At 45.0% G+C, this 21,046-nt stretch overlaps 1 protein-coding gene and 1 non-coding gene across 2 annotated transcripts; one reads left to right on the forward strand and one right to left on the reverse strand.

Annotated features, from left to right (window-relative positions):
• The first annotated feature begins 1,603 nt into the window (after positions 1-1,603).
• HHIPL2 (HHIP like 2) lies at positions 1,604-19,322 on the forward strand. Its single transcript, XM_035322789.1, is given in 10 exon segments — positions 1,604-2,201; positions 6,712-7,364; positions 8,261-8,404; positions 8,764-9,095; positions 10,295-10,421; positions 10,781-10,926; positions 12,092-12,173; positions 16,442-16,524; positions 18,627-18,950; positions 18,953-19,322. Coding segments are annotated over 10 exon segments (2,319 nt in total). The 5' UTR covers positions 1,604-1,817; the 3' UTR covers positions 18,997-19,322.
• Positions 19,323-20,541: 1,219 nt separating this feature from the next.
• Positions 20,542-20,614, reverse strand: TRNAT-UGU. The gene has a single exon. It is a non-coding gene; the product is annotated as a tRNA-Thr (tRNA).
• Between the last annotated feature and the right edge of the window lie 432 nt (positions 20,615-21,046).

Genomic DNA, 21,046 nt, shown 5'->3' on the forward strand with positions numbered 1-21,046 from the left:
ACTCCGTAATGTATGAGAGCAATAACAGATTAAGCTGATATTTCAACAGATCCAAATACTTTGATTTAAAATGCTTTACCTCGTGACAACTGAATTGTCTTGAGTGGTGTATTTCAGTCCAATTAGGTCAAAGCAGAGGCAGTATTACTGACAGGCTGTTGGACAGGCAAGCTGCCACAACTTAGAGCTACAGTAAAAGAGGTAATGGTTTCACAAAACAAAAGAAACAAACAAAAACAACCTTTTTTTTTTTTTTTTTAAAGCAATCATTTCCCAGTACAGACCATGAGGAGACCCATAATCACGAAGTACTCTCAGCTATCATGTTGCCCTGATTATTGTGTTGAGAATCTAGGACTCGGAGCTTTGAGTTCGCCATGAATCACACGCAGCTAAGTCCATGGGAGGAAATGATTATGTGTGGGGAGAGAGGAAGAAGTTCTGGATGAGTGGAAGTATCTCTATACATGAAATTCTCTCTTCAGCTTCCCTTTTGCCATTCTATGCCTGTGTCCCATCAAGGAAAAAGAGAACAAAGCTACAAGAAACAGCCTAAAGGATGTCTGTGCATTGGCTGTAATTATTTCCCCTAGGATTTGTGATAAGAAGATATCTAACTGCTTTCTGTGGTTGCTTGGTTCCTTACTAACGTTTCAGAAGCAATAGGACAGCTTGCAAAGCCTTACTCTTTAGTAAGGTCTGTCGCATGGAAGTATCTAGTGGGTGAGTGCATGCTGAAGCCTTTCTGTGCTCTGAATCGTACGGGCTGCCTTGCTTCTCGGCCTGCAAGGGAAAGCACAGCTTGCTTCTCTTCACCAGATCTCTTCGGCTCCTGGTGAGTGGCCTCATAATGCACACAGCACAGGGGCGATGAGTGCTCCGGGTGGGTCTGGGTTTGTTGGGTGCTTATCAGTAGTGGTGTATGCAGGCAAGGAAAACGGTTGTGTGATAAAGGAGCTGGGTTATGATCAGAATGGTCTCTGGGGAAGAGTGGAGTTAGGTAAGTGTCATTCGTGGTGTCAAGAAACCCAAGCTGAGTACGGTGGTGCCAGCACAGTACACCTGAGTGTGCAGCTGGTGCTGTACTTCACAAGACAAGCAGAGGAAGCATTTGCCCATTCTTCACCAGAGGGGAAAGTGGGCAAAAATCCTGTGCATCTTGAAATTGGTTTAACATCCCCAGGGATCAGAACCACTAAAATCAATTAGCTTAAGGTCAGGGCTACCACATAACATCACAGTCAAGTTGAGGTTGTTCTCATGCCTTAATGTGTGTTTTTTCTTTTGCTCTTTCTGAATTTCTTCTCATATTAAACATAGATCCGCACCTAGATTTGCGGGTAGCAAAAATTTTTGTCCTAAAATGACTTTTACCCCTGGCCAACTACTGCCTTAATTTGGTTCTATTTCACCGCCCCTGGTCAGTCTGTATGAAACCAGACCCAAGTCTGACCCAGCTTAGAAGCCAGGTAAAATGGTAGCAATGGGGAAGAACTGTGTTTTGTAAGTGGGGAGAGGTGATCATGTTCTCTATGTAGGGATCATATGCTACATTTTAACATTGCTTGTGTTTCTTGCTGAATGATTTCTTAGCAGATTTAAACTAAGCTATAGGGATTAGATTAGTGAGCACTTCTAGGGGCATGAGAAAAGCCCAGAGGGGAGGGCTCAGCTATGTGACGTGTGAAATACCAAGGAGGCAGCCTGGAAGGTTTCTCTCCAGCCAAATAGTAAACTTCAGAGAGAAAGGAGAGAGAACGTAAGCAAACCTGAGCAAATGTTGATCTCTGTGGCTGGCAATTCATAAAGCAGAAAGAATGATTGAATCATACCACCAAGAGGCCCAGGATTTCCCTATAGCTGACCTCAGGAAACCTACCCTGAAGAAAGTGCATGTTTGGCCATGTGCTGGAAGGAGCAGCAGCAGCCCTAGAGCTTCCTTTTCTTGCTCACGGGTATTTCTTTGCCTCTCCTTGTTATGCTGGGTAGGCAGTCTCCTGGGGCACCCTCAGTGCCTGGATTACGGGCCGCCTTTTCAGCCCCCTCTTCACTTGGAGTTCTGCTCTTCCTATGAAAACTTTGGCTGCTGTGACCAGGAGAGAGACACCAGCATTGCAGCAAAGTACCGGGAGATCATGGATTCCATCGATCCACGGGGGCGTAAACTGTGCAGAACGTATATCAAAGATATTCTCTGTCAGGTAGGGTGGAAAATCAGTACCCGTATCCTGTGTTTTTGGCTGATTCTTGGGTCATCTGTGGTTCTGATAGTCTCTCATAGCTAGCTGTCCTGCTGCGGAAGAGGTGTGGGAGCAGGGGAAAAGCAGGCTGCCAGAGTAATGGTGCTGAGTCCTCAGCACGCCTTCTGCAAAGTGCTTTGTGTGAGGACAGCTCTTTGTGGTATCTGGCAATACACACTGACGCTTTAATAGCAATAACGATTTATGTGAAAGCTCTGCTCAGCTCAGGTGATGATGGGAATCCTGCTGCTCTGCTAGTTTTCCTGTAACAAAGGGGAGAGTTACAGAGCAGTATTTACTTTCTACTTGCAGCTGCTAGGGGCTGCACCACAAACTCTGCAGGATGCTGCAACATGAGAATGATCAGGACAGGATTTAGGTCCCTGGGTTCCAGTAAGGGTGCGTTTTGATTGTGCTCCTGCTGAGAACATTTCAAATGTTGTGATGGCTCAAGTAAAACAAAATCCATCAGGCAGTGGTTTCAGGCAGCTGCTGCATGGTCCTGAGGCTTCAGTCCCTGCGTTTCAATCGGCGCTCTCCACCTGGCTGGCAGAAACAGGCATGGTGCAGCGACAAAAGACCAAAGGTGCTGTTCTGACTGGGCTCTCCCCTTCTGCCCCCCTTAGCCTTCGAATAAAGGGCAGAACTGACCTGTCTTTTTAACAACTGTTAGTCATGCAGAGCAGGACTTGCTGCATGCCAAAACACCAAGCAGCCAAAAGCCACACTTAGTTTTACCAAGAACATATAAACATATAAAAACTCTTTCCTTAGTCCTAGAACATTATCTGTGCACCAAAATGTTTCCATTCTCTTGGTTGCTGGCAGGGATTTTTGTATCTGCTTGGGGGATGAAAACCCTTTCAGCACCAGGGCAGAGAAAGTAACAGCTGCCTTCTTTGTCATTTTGTAATTGGCAAACCAGCAAATGATGCCTTGCAGGTCCCTGCAGAACCACCAGTGGTGGGCTTAGGAAGACTTCTGCATGTTGCAGGTAGAAAGGAAACAGTGTAAAAACGTGACTGTTGCCTCTTTAGACTTAAGTTGGTTGCTCTGCAGTGCACAGTTGAATTTTACATTTCTTATAAATGTAAGTACACATTTTAATCTTTTCATTTTCATTTATACTCTTTTGATCTCTTACTAAAATAAGATTGGTGTTTAGTCTTTGGGGAGGAACTTTCAGTTGTGTTACATCTTGCTGTTCCTGGTCACGTTGGTGATAAGCATGGGAACAAAATCGGGTTATTTGGCAAACATTGCTCCACTGTTTAATTAGCAGAGAAGCAAAGATCTACTGCATGGTTCCCCTTCAGGGATGTCACTGCTGGATCAAACTATTACTGACAATCTTGTATGGAAGGGATGGAAAATGATGAGTCTCCATTCTACCTTCTCTCCACAATATCACGATAAATTATAGGCGCTACCCATGAAGTGTCGACATGTTTAGTGCACCCTCAAATACACGATGACAGATGCATTTATATATCACCAGGATGTGCTTTCACCAAGTGCTTCTTTTTGCTGTGCACAGCAGTACCAGGATAAACTGTTCTGGGTAGCATCTCTTCTTACCGATGCTATTTGAGCTTGAGGCAGAAAGGTTAGATTCAGAAGCACTGGCAGACAAAATGCTTCTAACTTTTCCTTTGAACAAAAAATGTGTGCTTTTAGCTGCACAGAGGCAGCTGTTCTGGGCAGCTGCAGCAGTCCCAGCGGTCCTGCAGGGTCCCAGAAGCGTGCCGCAGAGCCTGCCTTCCCTCGGCGATGGAGCTGTGTGTGTCTCCTTGCAGGTAGAAGAGGATTAGGTGGGGATGCGTTCTGGATCATGGATTTCCTGCTGTAACAACACACCAAATGTATTTCTTTCAATAACTGGTTTGAAGAGGCTTCCAAGCAGCCTATAAAGCAATTTGGCTTTGCTGATGGAGCTACTTCAGTTTGCATCTCTCAAAATCTGGGGTTGTTTTTGCTAGTTAGGCATTCTGTAAGCATTGGTGGGTTTAGAGTCTGACCCTCAGCTGTGTAGTTTGATGATTTTAGCCTCAAAACTGACAATGAAATTCCAAAACCTGCCTGAAATGTTCTTAAGGAGATGATGTACAAGTAGCGTGGCTGTGGAAGTGCCCCAGATGCAAACCTTGCTACGTGTGTTAGGACAGCTGTTCGGCCACGGGCTGAGAGGATTTTTGTGCTCTGAAAGCAGCTAAAGGAAAGGCTTAAAAACCGAATGATCATGAATAACAAAAGGCCCATTAAGCCTTCTGCAAGCTGATTGAAGCCATGATGTTAGCAGGGTGAAGGTGTGGGCAAATTAACTTACTTCTAAAGCCAGCTTTCATCAGAGGCCTAACTTTATTGCTGAATGCATGCTCTTTTCATGCTCTTTTTTTTTTTTTTAGAGAAACTTTTAAAATAGCAAAGAAATAGTAACGTGATCTGGGCAGCTACTGCTCTATGAAGTAGCTGGATTAATTGTATTGTTTCATGCACACTTGAGCAAAATGAAGGCAGACAATAACTACAGCGAGGCCACCTGATCCTTGGGGTGTATGCAGGTTCTAAGGAATGCTTCCACCTTGTGAGCTGTGCTGGTCTGGGTGCTGCAGGCTATTTTTTGCAGGTAAATAATGCCTGGGAAGCTGGGTGGCTGGAAAAGCATGGTAGCTACTCTGGGGCTACAGTTATTTGAGACATATTGGAGACCATCATAGTGCAGGCTGCCAGCAAAACAGAGCTGATGGAGCTCTGAGGCAGTGAGAAGATGCCTTGTTTCAGAGGAAGATGTTTCTTTTCTTTTTTTTTTTATTGGTGGTGGTAGCACTCAGACTGTTCTGGGAGCTTAATTCTGTTCCCACTGACCGAGGGAAGGTAAATGTTTTCAAAGACATTAATAAATCACTTCATAACGAAGGATTGAAGGAGCTTCGCAGGCTCAAAATGCAACACAGGTTAGGTTTTGTCTGTTCTTCCCCACCTTTCCTTGGTGAGTCCTGAGGGGGCTGCAGCCTCTCCCTCACTCCCGATCTCTTGAGATCAGTGCTGTGTTTTGTGAAAGCCATGATATAACCAGAAACTCAGTACATTCAGGGATGTGTGAGTGCATGCTGGCAAAAGCAGAGGGAGTGTGCAGTGGTAAATGGATCAGTCATGCCAGCAGAGTGTTGTTGAATGCCTGTACCCAAGCTACTCTCCTTTAAGAATGAGCACACAAAGGCACTTACCTGGAGCTTTGGCTTTTGGGGATGGAAGGCACTCAAGGCCTGTTGGTGCCTGTCTTGTTCTGGGAAGACTTTAAGCATGGGAAAAATGGTGTGGTTCAGCTGTTTGGGGCTGGACTCAGTCTGCAAGAGCAGGTCTGGGGGACTTGGCTTCCCTTTGCAACCTGGGGATTTCTGATTTGGGAAGAGGAGAGATTCCTTATGGACTTGAAAGCAATGGAAACCTGCTTGTTCCGTGCAGATTTATAATCAAACAGCAGCGATGAAAAGTGAGAAATCTACTGCTGCGTAAGAGCTGGAAAGTGTGTGAGTGCTTGTGAGTTGTATCTGTTCTTAGTGTGGCCAAAAACCCTTGGGTTCTCCTGTGAGCAAAGGAAGCAGTTTGCTAGACTAAGTTTAGAATGGATGCCTGTAGACTTCACACTTAACATCCTGGAGTGACTGCTACTTGCAACAAAGCCAATGTCAGTGCTTACATAATTGGTCCAGCTTTGTTTATTTTCATTTAATAAAGCAGATTTAGTTAATGAAACAGAAAAAAAATACTAGTATAATAATTCTTCATTCTTGGATTTGTCCATGTACTTTCTATTACATCTGCCCACTAAAAGCCCTGGGTAAACTGCTTCAGGCTACTAGCATGAAAACCAGTAAAATAACCTTTTTGCAGAATTTAGGTCCTTCACTTTTAACTTAACGAAGTGAAATCCTAAATACATCTGGAAAAGGCAGTGATACTGTCTGACCTGAAGGGTACGTTCACATTTGGGACTGCTGGTCTGCAGAAGCCTTAGGTACGAAGTCCGCAGTTCTCTGTAGAGCAATAGGTTGCTGCAGTGAGGGAGCAAGAAAATTCTCCCAGTCTGTTGGGAAAATCTAGTAGAGGGAACAGAGGGACATTTCTAAAAGGAAAGGTAAGAACAGGTTGGTAGAAGAGATTCTGTCATGCCCTTAAAAACCTCGAGCACTGGAGAATACACAGCCTCCACAGACATCCTTCCTTTGGGAACTTTGGTGAAGCTGATTGTGCTGTGATAAGGAAACTGCTACTGACCTGTAAATCCTCTTTAGCCATATATTGAGTGACTTTCTGTGACTTTTTCTGTTACTCCACTTCAAAAATGACTTATGCTGTCTTATTTTTTATTTTAATGTTTTTTTTTTTTTTTTTGCTCCCATGAAGAGGAGTCCTGCCTTCTCCTGGACGTGTGTACACTGCCACACATCTGATTTCTTTTACTTTCTAGGAATGTTCTCCATATGCTGCGCATCTCTACGATGCTGAAAACCCCCGAACGCCTCTCAGGAACCTTCCCGGGCTTTGCTTTGACTATTGCTCTGAGTTCCATTTCAACTGCCGCTCCGCCATCAGCCTGCTGACCAGCGATGAGCGCGTTTGGGAATGCTGCGAGAGGAACAAGACGAGCTTTTGCAGCCTCCTTCAACTACACGATGAGGACTACTGCTTCCCCAACGTGCTCAAGAACGCCGTCCTCAACCGCAACCTGGGCTCGGTGGCGGAGGGCCACAAGGGCTGCCTCCAGCTCTGCCTGGCCGAGGTCGCCAACGGGCTGAGGAACCCGGTGCTCATGCTGCATGCCAACGACCGTACCCACCGCACCTTCGTAGCTGAGCAGCTGGGGGTGGTCTGGGTCTACTTACCTGATGGCAGCCGGCTGGAGGAGCCCTTTCTGGATATTAAAAGCATAGTGCTGGCTACGCCGTGGATAGGGGACGAGAGAGGCTTTTTGGGGATGGCTTTCCACCCCAACTACAAGCACAACGGGAAATTTTATATCTATTATTCATATATGGATAAGAAGCAAGTGGAAAAAGTCAGAATCAGTGAATTGAAGGTTTTGGGCTCTGATGCCAACAAAGCTGATCCACACTCAGAAAGGTAAAGCCCATGTTGAATGCTGCTGTATGCCATGATGAGAAATAACTTCCTCTGTCCCCTTCTTTCCCCATTGCAGAATCTGCACATGTGCAGTCACCCTGATCTAGGGACATGACTAGGGCTGTTGCAAAGCTACCAGAGGCAGGTTAGTTCAAGGCCACACAGCAAGCTAAGACATGAAACAGAAAATAGAACCCAAGATCTAGACTTTCAGGTCATCTTCTCTTTCTGTCCTGTACTCCTACCTTTTTAAAGAGTGGTAATAGCTTTACTCCTTTTGTGGAGTTAACAAGTGCCTTGGAAGTTTTTTGTACAGTAGAAACTGTTTCACTATAGTACTATATATTCATTTGATCCGATGTGTTCCCATGCTGTTCATCCCTCCACCAAGGCTAATTCTTAGTTATGGAGAATAATTTATTAATAGCAGACTTATTTTCTTTCAAGTTTCACCGTTGCCATATAAACCCCCAGAGATGGTCCTGAGTCCCTCAGATTCACCAGCTGCTTCTTGTGTAAAAGAGAAGCCACCTGCCACAGTCCCAATTTAAAGGGCAACAACTCTAGCTAGCACAAAGGCGTTAATGCAGTGCAGGTTAAAGGCATGGTGCACTCAGCAGGAGTGTGCTGCATGCCTCGTGGCAAACGTGGTTCATCGAGGGATGCCGTCCTGCAAAGAGCTCTGCTGTAAGGCATGCAGCCAGCACTATACTGCAGGCTCCCAGGAAATAGGGTGCAGCTCAGCCCTTGCACCATATCTGACAGGGCTGACAGGTCTGCACAGCTGGGAAATGCTGCTTTCTTCTGTAGAAGTGACGCAATATTTCTGTGGCCTACCTCAGGTCTTTCCAGTAACTGTATCTGGAGGTAATCCTTTTTATTTATTTATTTATTAGGAATCTTTTGGAACTTGAAGAACCAGCCGCAAATCACAATGGTGGGCAGCTGCTCTTTGGGGTGGACGGCTATATGTATGTATTCACAGGGGATGGAGGGAAAGCTGGAGACCCTTTTGGAAAATTTGGGAATGCTCAGAACAAGTAAGTAGGAGTACATGCAAAAAACCTGAGCTTGTCCATCAAGACACAGGGTTTGGAAATGAGACAGTGTGGAAGAGCAAAGTAAGGGTGCTTCCTGGAAGTGCTATTTCATCTGCAAGTAGTCCAATACAGTATCTCAAAATTAGTTAAAATTTTGTGTTTTGGAAGCTATGTGTATCCAATTCATTAATGTGGGGGAGAGTCTTCTGTGGCTTGTTTGGAAGACATACCAGCTGTTTTATTTCTTTTAGACAGATAATCCTTTCCTTTGGAAAGAGGGAAGAGGAGGGAATTGTCCATGTTTTCAGCTGTCTCTCACATTGGGCTTTATAAATCTCTTTATCTGTTGTTCTCTTTAGGAGTGTATTGTTGGGGAAAGTCCTGAGGATTGATGTGGATGGAGAAAGTCCTGATGGCAAGCCTTATCGCATCCCTCCTGATAACCCTTTTGTGTCCGATCCCGAGGCCCGCCCTGAAGTTTATGCTTATGGGGTCAGGAATATGTGGCGCTGTGCTGTTGACAGGGGGGACCCTGTCACGAAGAAGGGAAGAGGGAGGATATTCTGTGGGGATGTTGGGCAGAACAGGTTTGAAGAAATTGACATCATTGTTAAAGGAGGAAACTATGGCTGGAGAGCAAAGGAGGGATTTGAATGCTACGACACGAAGCTTTGCCGCAATTCCTCCTTGGGTAAGGAAGAAGCTTACAAAAGGTCACTTTATGCATTCGGTTGACTATAGTATTACTTTTTCCATGTAGCTAAACAATCCAGCATTGGGTGTTAAGTGGAGATCAAGAGCAGAAATCCCTTCTCACCATCCTTTAAGTGTTGGTATAAAATGCTGCCCTTCCTCTTTAGGGAACTCCTTGTTATGCACTGTTCTGAAGGTGGAGGTTAGGGTCAAAGCCTTTTGCAGACTGTTTTCCCAAGGAAGGCAGTGGATTGAGTTTAAGTACAAACGTGATATGCTGGTTTATTTAGAGGCTACTAGTGGTTATTGGAAAGCATGGTAGAAGAACTGTGTATCATAAAGCCCCTTAAGCTGTTGGAAGGAAACATCTGGTCTTAAGCTCACGTTTCTGAAATATTTGCGTGAGCATTTACACCCCACGTATGTCATCAACATTTCTCTTCTGGTATGCTGGTACCCACATGGCTCTCTTAAATAAAAACAAATCACCACTTTTATCAATGGCCCAAGTGTCAACTAACAACACATCCGCTTTAGTTTTTGCTGTTAATTTTTTAATGAGCTATGTTTGTGGTCTTTATGCTCATCGTTAAAGATTGAAGATGAGATATTTGATCCAGGGGAAAAAAGTGAGGACAAGACCAAAATTCTGTGGGTTCTGATATTGTGCTTCCAGAAAGGGTTGAATTCAATGTTGACACTGCCAGAGACAAAACCTTTATCTTCAGAAGCCTTATGGCTTCTAAAGTTGTTTGTAGGTTGCATGTTTATGCATGTTCTGTGCTGAGAATGGCAGCAAACCTATGAAGATGCTGAGCTGACTGTTTGATTGTATTCCCTTCTGTAGAAATACTGGAATTTGTAAAGACATTTTCTGTTAAAATGATTGGTGCAATGACAGACCTGTAAGATAGTATTTCCTGCAGCCATTGCTTGCTTGATGTAGACAATCTTGGTTCTACATCTTATAAAAGCTCATCAAGACTAAGCCTTGATGAGCTACAGGGAGCTCTTTAAAGCCCCTGGGTCCTTTCTGTCTTGGAGTAGATTACTGAATCCCCGTTGAAGTTTACCGTGCTGTTTATTCAACTGTACCAGTTCTTCTCATCGCTTTTGTGCCCGTTGGTGTTAGTGAACAATTGCTCTTAGATTTTTCTCTGGATGTAATTTTTCTCACTTCTCATGCTTCTTCAACAGATGACATTCTTCCAATATATGCATATGGCCGCAACGTGGGGAAGTCAGTGACTGGAGGTTATGTATACAGAGGATGTGAATCACCCAACTTGAACGGTCTCTATATTTTTGGCGATTTCATGAATGGGTAAAAAGAACCATTTTCTTTGCATCTCCCATTGCATCTCCCAAATGCACATGCATTTACCTTAAATGTATCAGAGCATCCTGAAACCTTTTGAGCTGCAGTAAATGAGAATCCCAAATGTTTGCGAATTAGATTAAGAGATTTGACCATTACAACAGCATTTTGGTGAGGATATAAACTTGTTCAAAGGTTAGGGTCCTTAGGATAAGTTTGCTTATGGTTGGGCTTCTTTTTCTGAAAGACAAAGCTAGTCAACAGTCAGGGTGCTCACTGACATTTTATTTCAGTAATGCATGATTTTGCCAGGAACTAATCTTGATAACCAAAACATAAAACACAGAATTTTACTTTTCATCTAGTCGACTGATGGCTTTACAAGAGGATGAGAAGAGAAATAAGTGGAAGAAGAGAGATATCTGTATTAGTAGCACGAAAGTTTGTGCTTTCCCTGGAATGATCAGTTCTTATAGCAAATTCATCATCTCATTTGCTGAGGATGAAGCAGGTGAAGTATCTTGCTAGTCACAACTTTATTGGAAATTATATTGTCAGTTTTATAATCTATCTGAATCTTTTTCTCTTCAGTAGTACAAATTCCTCAGTCGTCTTCACAATACCAGCCCTTCACACTGTTGAGTTATAGACCAAGGCTTTATTTGGGGATGAAGTCAGATGCTAAATTCAAAGCTTAGTGGAAATGCCTCGGTGCCAAGGATTACTATGGTTGTGATGTCCAGAACTTTTCCACCAGGGCAGAAGTACCAAAGCATACTTTGTTCACTTTTGATCAGTCTCCTGACTAAGTTCTATGCAACACAAAAAACGACATCAAATTTTTTGAGAGATCTCAGATGTTTTGTGATTTAGCAGAAAAGTGCTTTGCTTGTCATGAAAAGATATTAGATCATTTGGCTAGCTCACATCTGTCAGATGTAGGCTTTGTTGCAAAATATGTACAATTTTTAACTGTTCTAACAACACGTGGAGTGAGGGGATGTTAAGTGTCTCTTCCGCTGACTGTTATTTTAGAAAATAATATGGTATTGTAATGTAATTTGAAATGCAACAATAGTGTTGCCTTTTCTGCAAGCTACTATAATTTGCCTGGATATTGTTTTAGTGGCTGCTGAAGGAAAAGGCATCAGGAACAGTTGGTCTCAGCAGCCACACAGTAATAAGAAGCTTCTGTCTTGCATGAATAGCCAATTTAGCTCATTGGATATATATATGTATATATTTGGTACCACTATGAGATGGCTAAATATTTGTTGTGTGTTTTCCCCTCTCTAATTTGTAGCTTCTGGATGTTTCTTTGGTGTAAACAAGTTTAAAAAACATATTTTTACATAGGAAAGTAACCTTTTGGAAGGCCACCAACATGAGGTAACGAAGGCCCTTCTCATGCACTGTTTGATTAAGGGCTGCTGGCTCTGTGGAGCTGTGCTGCAACCAGGGGCTCATTTGATGTTCCCAGGTCCACCTGCACAGGGCAAGGTGAGACCAGAGCCCACTTCTTGGAAGTAAGAGGCAACTGAGGGAACGGCTGACAGGGTTTTCTTTTCTAACCATGTGAATTAATGAAGAGACAGAAAACGGAGTGAAATGGAGAACCATGATTCAGTTTGGGCACTTGCATCTGAAATTGCTTTTTGTTTTTCACTTCCATTTAGGTGAGCTGTATTTTTTGTCTACTTCTTATCCCAGTGCCTATGCACCACATGGATCTCTCTACAAAATTGTTGATCCTGCAAGGTTAGTAATTAAAGATGGTTTTTCATTGCCAAACTCTATAATCACCTCGCATTCTTCAGCTATCACAGTAGACAGAATGCAAAGTATTTCCAATGCATAATCTCACTAGCCTCCACATCCAGACCTTGGTTTCTGCTGACCCACTGTATGTGTGGCACAACTTTTATCAGTTTCAGTGAACATACTCTTCACTTATCATATTTGTGTACCCAGAAGTGGACCAAGTTCAGATCTTTAGGGTCTGGGACAGTAAGGATCAAAATAATGTCATCTTGTTTGCATGTCTGAAGTATAACACAGTGGTGTTTAAAAACAACGATCCATGTTTTTCAAGGTCATGAGGGAGAACAGTTTGTCTATGCTTGAAGCAAGGATTTTGTAAAAATAAAAATTAATTTGGTATCAGCAAATTAATGTCTCTTCTCTTTTTCTCTCTCTCTCTCTTAAAAAGACAACAAAACACAAAGAAACTTTGTGCTGGCCATCAATTCCCTTTCCATCATGAAATGGAGGTCAGAAAATGAATTGATAAGCCATGAAATAGTAACACACAGGAAAAGGCTGATGCATGGCAACACGAAAGCAAATAGTTATGGTCTTTATGGCTCTTGGTCCATCTCAGCAGTTCAAACCTAGACTAAGTTGTGAAAGGTTGAAACTGTTTCTTTTTTACTAGCAAATTAAAGACACAAATCAGTTCTTACCACATGTCCTACTGGGACTTGTATTCTCAGACTCAGGTGTGCCTGAGGTGGTCCTCCAGCCTGCACGAGCAGGCAGTGGATGGGCTGTGCAGAGGTAGGTGACTTCCTGCCCAGAGATGTGGGCATCATGCATCTGTCGCAGAAAGGAGGCACTGCCAACCCTCATGCCACCCAGTTTCTGTCTACAAAGGACTTTGGTATTCTGGATGGTCAAAGCAGCACTAACCACTCCCTGCTCCTAAAGCAAATTAAATGGAAAACAGATGTAGAATGGTCTACTGAGGCTGGCCTCGGGCTCCTGTGAACTCTGCTGTTATATGGTAAGGCCAGTGGTGTTTGACAAGATCAGCTGTGAATCTTCCTCAGGCCTTCTAACAGTGATCTTTTGCTGGTCATTTGGTAATTGAAAGGCAGTGGTGACTTACTGCTGTTTCTAACTTGGCAGAAGGACTGGAGGGATGTCTATCCCTAAAGGTATGCAAAGGAAAACTGGCTTGCAGGAGTCAATGTCATGTGCCCTTAAGAAACACCACATGGCAGGCAGATGAGTAATTTTGAATCCTTGTTTAATTTTCCATGTGAAAATCCTCCCCTCCACGGAAACTGGGAAGGAAAATTAGCTCTTATTGCAGAGACCTCGAGGAAGATCTTGTACGGATGAAAATTAAAGCTGAAGGCCTGAAGGGGGAAACAGGTTGCAAGATCATTTCTTGCAAATTAAATACCCATTTCTCCCTGAAATTGGTGGAAATTAATTGTCTAATGAGAAATTTCAGAAATGCTTGCCTTAATTGGCAGAGACCTGAAATGAAATAAGATATTTGTGATGTATTTTGATTATTTTTAATAAACAAAAGTTTGAAAAGCAGTTAACAGTTTTATCTGGAAAGCCCTCTAATGAGGGAAAAAGAAACCTGGTGCTTCATGCAGTGTTCAAATAATTGGAGCCTGAACCCAAGTTTTCCAAGCAAGATGTTTTTCCCCATGAAGTTGTTATCCCTGCAAAAGTCTGCTTTTACAATAATAAGCATGCTTATGCAATTTTTTCCCCTACCAAACTTTTGGCTCTTACTTAAAGCATTTTTTTGGATCACGCTAAAAAAGCATTTAATGAGTTTTTCAAATTTTTCAAATCACCCTGAAAAGAAGATAAAGTGTCTGTCTCCTGTTGCTGAGATTTCAGACACTAACAACACCAAGAAAACAAGAAATGCTTTCTTGGGGAGCTAAATCTAAAAGTCCAAAGCTAGGTAGTTGACCTGAGCTGTGTGCCAAGGTGGTGGGAATAGGACCTGGAGTCCTTTACTCTAGATGCATTTTCTGCAACTGTTTACAAGGAGCCTCCTGTTTTTAACAGCTTATTGTCTGCCAGGAAGCCTTTGAGTTGCATAAACTGTGGTGCACCAACCCTAATGTTTTAATCTCTAAAAATAAAATATTGTGAACTTGCATAAGCACTGACTATTTGAGCATGCCCTGTATCATCAATAAAAGCCCTGTAGCCCCTAGGCCACTCCTTACTGTGTCATGAAGACTACCACAATGGTAAATCCTCTTCTTTCTAGCTGTAAAGGGAGACATGCAGCTTTCTGTATCCCAAGCAGCCTGTGGGAGCCTCTCCAGGAGGAGATGTAATGCACCACGTTAGGCTGACTCCACAGGGGGCAGAAAGTATGGTGATTTCACTGCTCTGAAAGCCTTTCTGGAAGGAGGCCACCTCTTCCCTGTGCTTTTTGGAGCTTCATATCCATCAGTTCTAGAGAAGGTTTGGGCACAATTTATTCATGTTTTTTTTTTTTTTTTTTCTGTCTTCCCTCAGCCTGGTGCTGTGCTGCCCAGTGTTGCCCTCACCTGTTCCGTTAAATAAATTCTTCACAAGCTTGTCCAGGGTGTGCAAAGCTTGCTGCTGGAGCAGACTCCTAACACCTCTAGATCCTCGGTTGCACACTGGTCTTCTGATCATACCATGTGCAGAGATTTTTCCATTCCCCTCTGCAATGTCATGCTGTTTATGGGATTATTCCATTTCCATCCTACAGGGAGCTGTGGCTGGGACAAGCTCCTCTAACAGGCTCCTGTTCGGTCCAGCCTGGGTACTCCCTGCCTCCAGCTCACGCTTCAGCAAGGATAGCAAGTCACACAAACGCCTGCTCTGAAGTGCTGCTGGGGGCACTGGCATCTGCCTGAGGGCAGCTCTGGCTTCCCTATGAACCCTTCAGGAAAATGAATGGCATCAGAGCCTGGTCAGCTTGCCCCTCCAGCCATGCTCTCAGAGACATCAGAGGGGCTGGTGTGCCTCTGCCCAGATTGGTACCAACATTCCCTCACTCCTTCACCTCCCTCACAGTTAGGAGTGGAAGGAAAAGGTGTTAGGAGCTGCTTTAAAACTTGGAGAGGCAGAAGGGAAAAAAGAAAAGCCACTATCAACCTTGCTTTAGTAGTTTTTTTTTTGTTTTGTTTTGTTTTGTTTTTTTTAATTGAAATGGAGTGGAGGAACCACTTCCTTGGCAGTTGCCCATGTCTGAAGGAGAATGCTAATTACAAGAAAATGTGATGCCTGAGGTCATGCTCTGCTTTGCTCTGTGCTACCAAGCATGCCAAATTGGAAGAGCCTGTTTTATTTATCTTACAGCAGTTCCTTTGGTGGGGAACAGAAAAACATAGGCAAATGTAGGTCTCTGTAGCCCACCTTACTGTCACGGAACATGCTTTTTTTGGGGTGCTTTCATATTGTAGGAAGCTGTCAGGGAGTGCCAGGAGAGGAGCTGGATTAGAGTTTCTTTGCAGCCATCACTTCTTGCCTCCTTGCCCATTTCTGTCCTTCCTCATGCTCAGCTCTTGCTGCAGCACAATGTTGTGTCTGAAGCAGCACCCTTTGAACATCACACCAACGTCTGTGGGGTTGGCTGCGCATATTCTCCCACATGGATGGAGTTCCTTATGCTGCACCAGCAGTGGGTGGAAAGCACTCTGTCATTGACAAGCCTCATGTGCAAGCATATGCGTGTAAGACTCTTCCACCTCAGCGTGGGATGCTACAACCTGAACCTGGTTGTTTCTCCAAACCAGAGTGAGAGAACAACCCAAACTGGCTTTTTAGGCTGGAGTTCAATCCATGCACTATATCACCAAGCCTCTGGAACCAGTGTTGTGCTGTGCCTCCAGCAGCAGGACGTAGCTGAACACACCTAGTCAGCAGCCTTGAATTCAGTGGTGAACCACAGGGCCGTGCAGGCAGGCCAGTATCCCATAGGCTGACAGTTCAGCTATCAGTGTCGAATAAAGACTGTGTGATGGCAGAAAGCTTACCAGAAGGGTGGTAGAAGAGAACCTGTAGTCTTCCAGTTGCTGTTGCTATTCAGGCAGGGATATTACTGTTTGTACCCCTGAATGAAGCTCTCAAATTCCACCTTTAAGCACTCTAGGTGCTTAAAGTCCTTTTATACCTGTTCTGGTGGAGGCAAGGGATGTGTGTGTGTGTAGGAAGGCTGATATATGCCTCTGGAATAAATAAACTTCCTAACCGTTTCTCAGATATCTGCATGTCTTTTTGTTTTTTTCAAGGAGAGCTCCACCAGGGAAGTGTAAATACAAGCCTGTTCCAGTGAAAATAAAGAGTAAACGGATACCATTTGTTCCACGTGCAAGTAAGTTGTTAGCCTTAAATTTCACCAAGAAACGAAACTGTCAAGTCTTACATATATGTGATTGACATTGCTAGTGATCTTAAAAACTAAAGCACTGAGCAGGACGTGTCCTGAAGTTAGGTAATCATGTTTAATGTGTGCTTCTATTGTCTACTAGATGCTGTACCTTTTCTTAACCCCGGTCTCTGAATTTTTCTAAATGTTGTCAAGTAACTACCCAGTACCCTGTCTACCCAGTACCCTGAACTGGTGGAAGGGGATGGGGAGAGAGATGTGGCCCTCACTGTCCATGAAGAAATGGTTGGTGACCTGGTACGGCACTTGGATGTGCACAAGTCGATGGGGCCGGATGGGATCCACCCAAGGGTACTGAGAGAACTGGCAGAGGTGCTGGCCAAGCCGCTTACCATCATTTATCAACAGTCCTGGCTATCGGGGGAGGTCCCAGCTGACTGGCGGCTAGCAAATGTGACGCCCATCTACAAGAAGGGCCGGAGGGCTGACCCGGGAAACTACAGGCCTGTCAGTTTGACCTCAGTGCCAGGGAAGCTCATGGAGCAGATTATCTTGAGAGTCATCACGCAGCACTTGCAGGGCAAGCAGGCGATCAGGCCCAGTCAGCATGGGTTTACGAAGGGCAGGTCCTGCTTGATGAACCTGATCTCCTTCTATGACAAAGTGATGCGCTGGGTGGATGAGGGAAGGGCTGTGGATGTGGTCTACCTTGACTTCAGCAAGGCTTTTGACACCGTTTCCCACAGCATTCTCCTCAAGAAACTGGCTGCTCTTGGCTTGGACTGGCGCACGCTTCGTTGGGTTAGAAACTGGCTGGATAGCCGGGCCCAAAGAGTCGTGGTAAATGGAGTCAAATCCAGTTGGAGGCCGGTCACAGTCGGCTGAATATGAGCCAGCAGTGTGCTCAGGCGGCCAAGAAGGCCAACAGCATCCTGGCCTGTATAAGAAACAGTGTGGCCAGCAGGGCTAGGGAGGTGATTGTCCCCCTGTACTCGGCTCTGGTGAGGCCGCACCTCGAGTACTGTGTTCAGTTTTGGGCCCCTCGCTACAAGAAGGACATGGAGGTGCTCGAGCGAGTCCAGAGAAGGGCTACGAAGCTGGTGAGGGGCCTGGAGAACAAGTCTTACGAGGAGCGGCTGAGGGAGCTGGGCTTGTTCAGCCTGGAGAAAAGGAGGCTCAGGGGTGACCTTATCGCACTCTACAGCTACCTCAAGGGAGGCTGTAGAGAGGTGGGGGTTGGCCTGTTCTCCCATGTGCCTGGTGACAGGACGAGGGGGAATGGGCTAAAGTTGCGCCAGGGGAGTTTTAGGTTAGATGTTAGGAAGAACTTCTTTACCGAAAGGGTTGTTAGACATTGGAACGGGCTGCCCAGGGAAGTGGTTGAGTCACCATCCCTGGAGGTCTTTAAAAGACGTTTAGATGTAGAGCTTAGGGATATGGTTTAGTGGGGACTGTTAGTGTTAGGTCAGAGGTTGGACTTAATGATCTTGAGGTCTCTTCCAACCTAGAAATTCTGTAACAGTGTAAACAGGCATCACAGAAGAATTGGTGGCTTTGATTTAGGCATTTGGTCTGCGAAATTCTGAGGGCCTGTCCTGAGTGCTCTGTGACAAGCTCCTTGGGTCAAACAACATAATCCCTTCTCTGTAAATCTAGGGGAGTTGATCCTTTCTCTGGCGTTTCTGTTTTAGGTCCTTTGCAACTATAGCAGGGGTTGAATCGTATTATTGAGTAGAAAATGTTCAGCAAGCTGAAGTTTTCTTATCTGGGATTTCCAGATATTAGCGTAACATGAAAAGTCCATACTGTTAAATTTGTCAAAGAGCAGTCTGCAAGGCCTCATCGTATTCTTTCTGGACTTATTTTCCTAAATTCATACTTTCTAAGATTAAACAAATTTAATTTCCAAGAAACCCAAGGGTCTTTTGGTAGAAGAAAAGATGTTTATACAGTCTGTATTTCTTTTCCTAGAATGTTAGATTTTTTTTCTTAGCTATACCTCTACTAAGGGTTTATATCAGTAATTTTCTAAATTAGCCTTCTGCCTTAAAGCAGGGATGATGAAACATCTTAATTGCTTTTCTCAGAGACTGTCCTTGAGTTGCTTAATGAACCTTCAACCAAACCTCCGAAAAAATCTTCTACCCCTGCTGAAGGCATCTCAACAATTTCTTCTGAGAAAGCTAAAAAGACGCCATCCCCCAAAATGAAAGCATCAGCTGTGAGAACAGCTCCATCCAGTAAAAAGACACAAAAAGTCAAGGCTGAAGATGAACATGACAGGCCTAAGCAGAAAAAGAAGGTCGCAAGGGCTTCCAGAACTACAACAGCACCATCTGTGCCAAAAAAGAGTTCCCACCTAACTGGAACCAAGAAGCTTCTTCCAAAGAAAGCAACACGAACCAAGAGAAACTGGAGAAGAGGAGGAAAGAGAGTAGATTAAGCAGCAGCTTTTGAAAAAGCAAAAGTTGTTTATAAGATGGTGAAACAAATTTTGAATATCAACTAAATAAAAAAGAATCAGTTGATTTGTTATGCCAGTATGTTTTCATGGATGAGCTCAATATTGCTCTCAGGTGCTCCTCCATTTATGTCAGTGTTAGCGGTCTTTATATGTTCCACTAAACCTTAACAGAACCAACTTCCTAATATTAACTTTCGTTGCAAATGCTGCTGTGATGTACTTTTCTGGCATAAGTAGTTATGAGAGTCTGATGGACATTCACTGTTAAGTTTTGACCGTGTTTGTCTGCCTAATAAATCCAACTGCCTCCAGATTTCAAGATTTGCATCTTTAATGCAAGAATATGTCACTGGCCTCACCTTTCTTTTGGCATGGTTAGTTTTTCGGTCCTTGGCACTGCATTTCAGTTAAAGTATATTTTAAAAGTAGTTGTCTTGCAGGTGACGATACAATTAACATTAAAAAAAAAAAAAGAAAGAAAAGAAAAATAAAAAGATTTTATTATTTTATCGAAGTTGTAGGTCTACCTGTGGGTCCCAAAGGATTTCAATATGAGCTTGGAAATGTTCAGCAAATCTAAAAATCCCACCAACACATCAAAACCCAAACTGAAGGAACAGAAACTAGGCAATCCCCCCAAAAGCCAGTTATAGCTGAGCAACTGAATCGAACGATTAATCTGGCTTCTAGTAGAACAAAAAACCTGCAACTGGAGTCTGTCCCTCTGCGTGCCATGACGTGGGGCAGTTTGTGTTGCGTACGCCTCTTCCACTGCATAAACTGCACCAAACTCATTCCCCCCCCACCGCCAGAGGGAACAGAAGCACGGACCTTTCAGAACAGCAAGGACGTGGTGGCAGGGGCAGGTTCCTGGGCACACCACCTCTCCTTTGCTGAGTCTTTTCTCTCCGTGGGTTTAGGTGGTGTTGGGGCCAGGGCTCCGGCCTTGAGGCCTCCTGGGGTGTAGACACCGTGGCAACAGCAGAGTTCCTTCATGCACGGGCATTAATGTGCACAAGGACCGGCAAGAATTCGGAGAGAAAGGTTTGTGTTATTCTTGGTGTAAGCTGAAGAATAACAAACAGCAGTAGTGTGTTTGTTCCGGAGAAGTGTATCTGCTTGATTTGCGCAGCCATGGCCTGGCTTGGGCTGGGCCCGCACCTCCTCCCCTCAGGCTAACATGGAGCCAAAGCCAATGACACCATTTTGCAGCTTCAGTTTAGGATGGAACCGCCTTGGGCTTTCTCCTGCTGCCATCTTCTGGGCTCGCCGTTCCGGGACGCCGCCTTGGCGCTAGGCCGGCCCTAGGCCGACATGGCCCCGTGGGTGCCTGGGGGGCGGCCAGCCGCGCCCGGGCAGGGCCGTCCCCGGGGACACGCGTGTTTTTTCCGCTCGGGGTAGGACCGAGACCCGCCCAGCAGCAGGGAAGCGGCTCCGGCAGAAAATCACCTCCTTGGAAAGGGCAGGAAAAAAAAAAAAAAAAAAAAAAAAAAAAAAAAAAAAAAAAAAAAGCAAACTAGAGAGGGGAAAAGCTCTGCAGGCCCCAGCGAGGATCGAACTCGCGACCCCTGGTTTACAAGACCAGTGCTCTAACCACTGAGCTATGGAGCCACCTATCACTACCAGCCTTGCCGACAGCCGCTGTACCCGCGGTCCGCCGGAGCCGGGCGGCGCCGTGTGCTCGGCCCCCGGGGCTGCTTCCCCTCGCCTTGCACCGCTCCTCGGGCACCCGGCTAAGTCGGGGCTGTGGAGGCCCTCGCCGGGTTTCTGGAGGCCCCAGCTGGGCTTCCTCGCTCTCCGGGGCCGGCTCGGTGCCGCCTCGGCTGCCCCCAGGGCTCCGCATAGGCTGGAAGCCTTTTAGGCCTAGGGAGCTGCAGGCCCCACACTTCTGCTTCTCGGGTCGTGGGGGGCGTTTCCTGCCCCCCAAATTTACCCTCAGGTGAAAGAGCTGAGGTGAATGGGATTCAAAGCCCGAGTCCCCTCAAACAGCACGCTCACCCGTGCCATATTGCCCAGGGGTAGCTGAAGTACCTGGTGTATCGA

This window comes from Oxyura jamaicensis, chromosome 3, assembly GCF_011077185.1.
Source record: "Oxyura jamaicensis isolate SHBP4307 breed ruddy duck chromosome 3, BPBGC_Ojam_1.0, whole genome shotgun sequence".
Taxonomy (NCBI): domain Eukaryota; kingdom Metazoa; phylum Chordata; class Aves; order Anseriformes; family Anatidae; genus Oxyura; species Oxyura jamaicensis.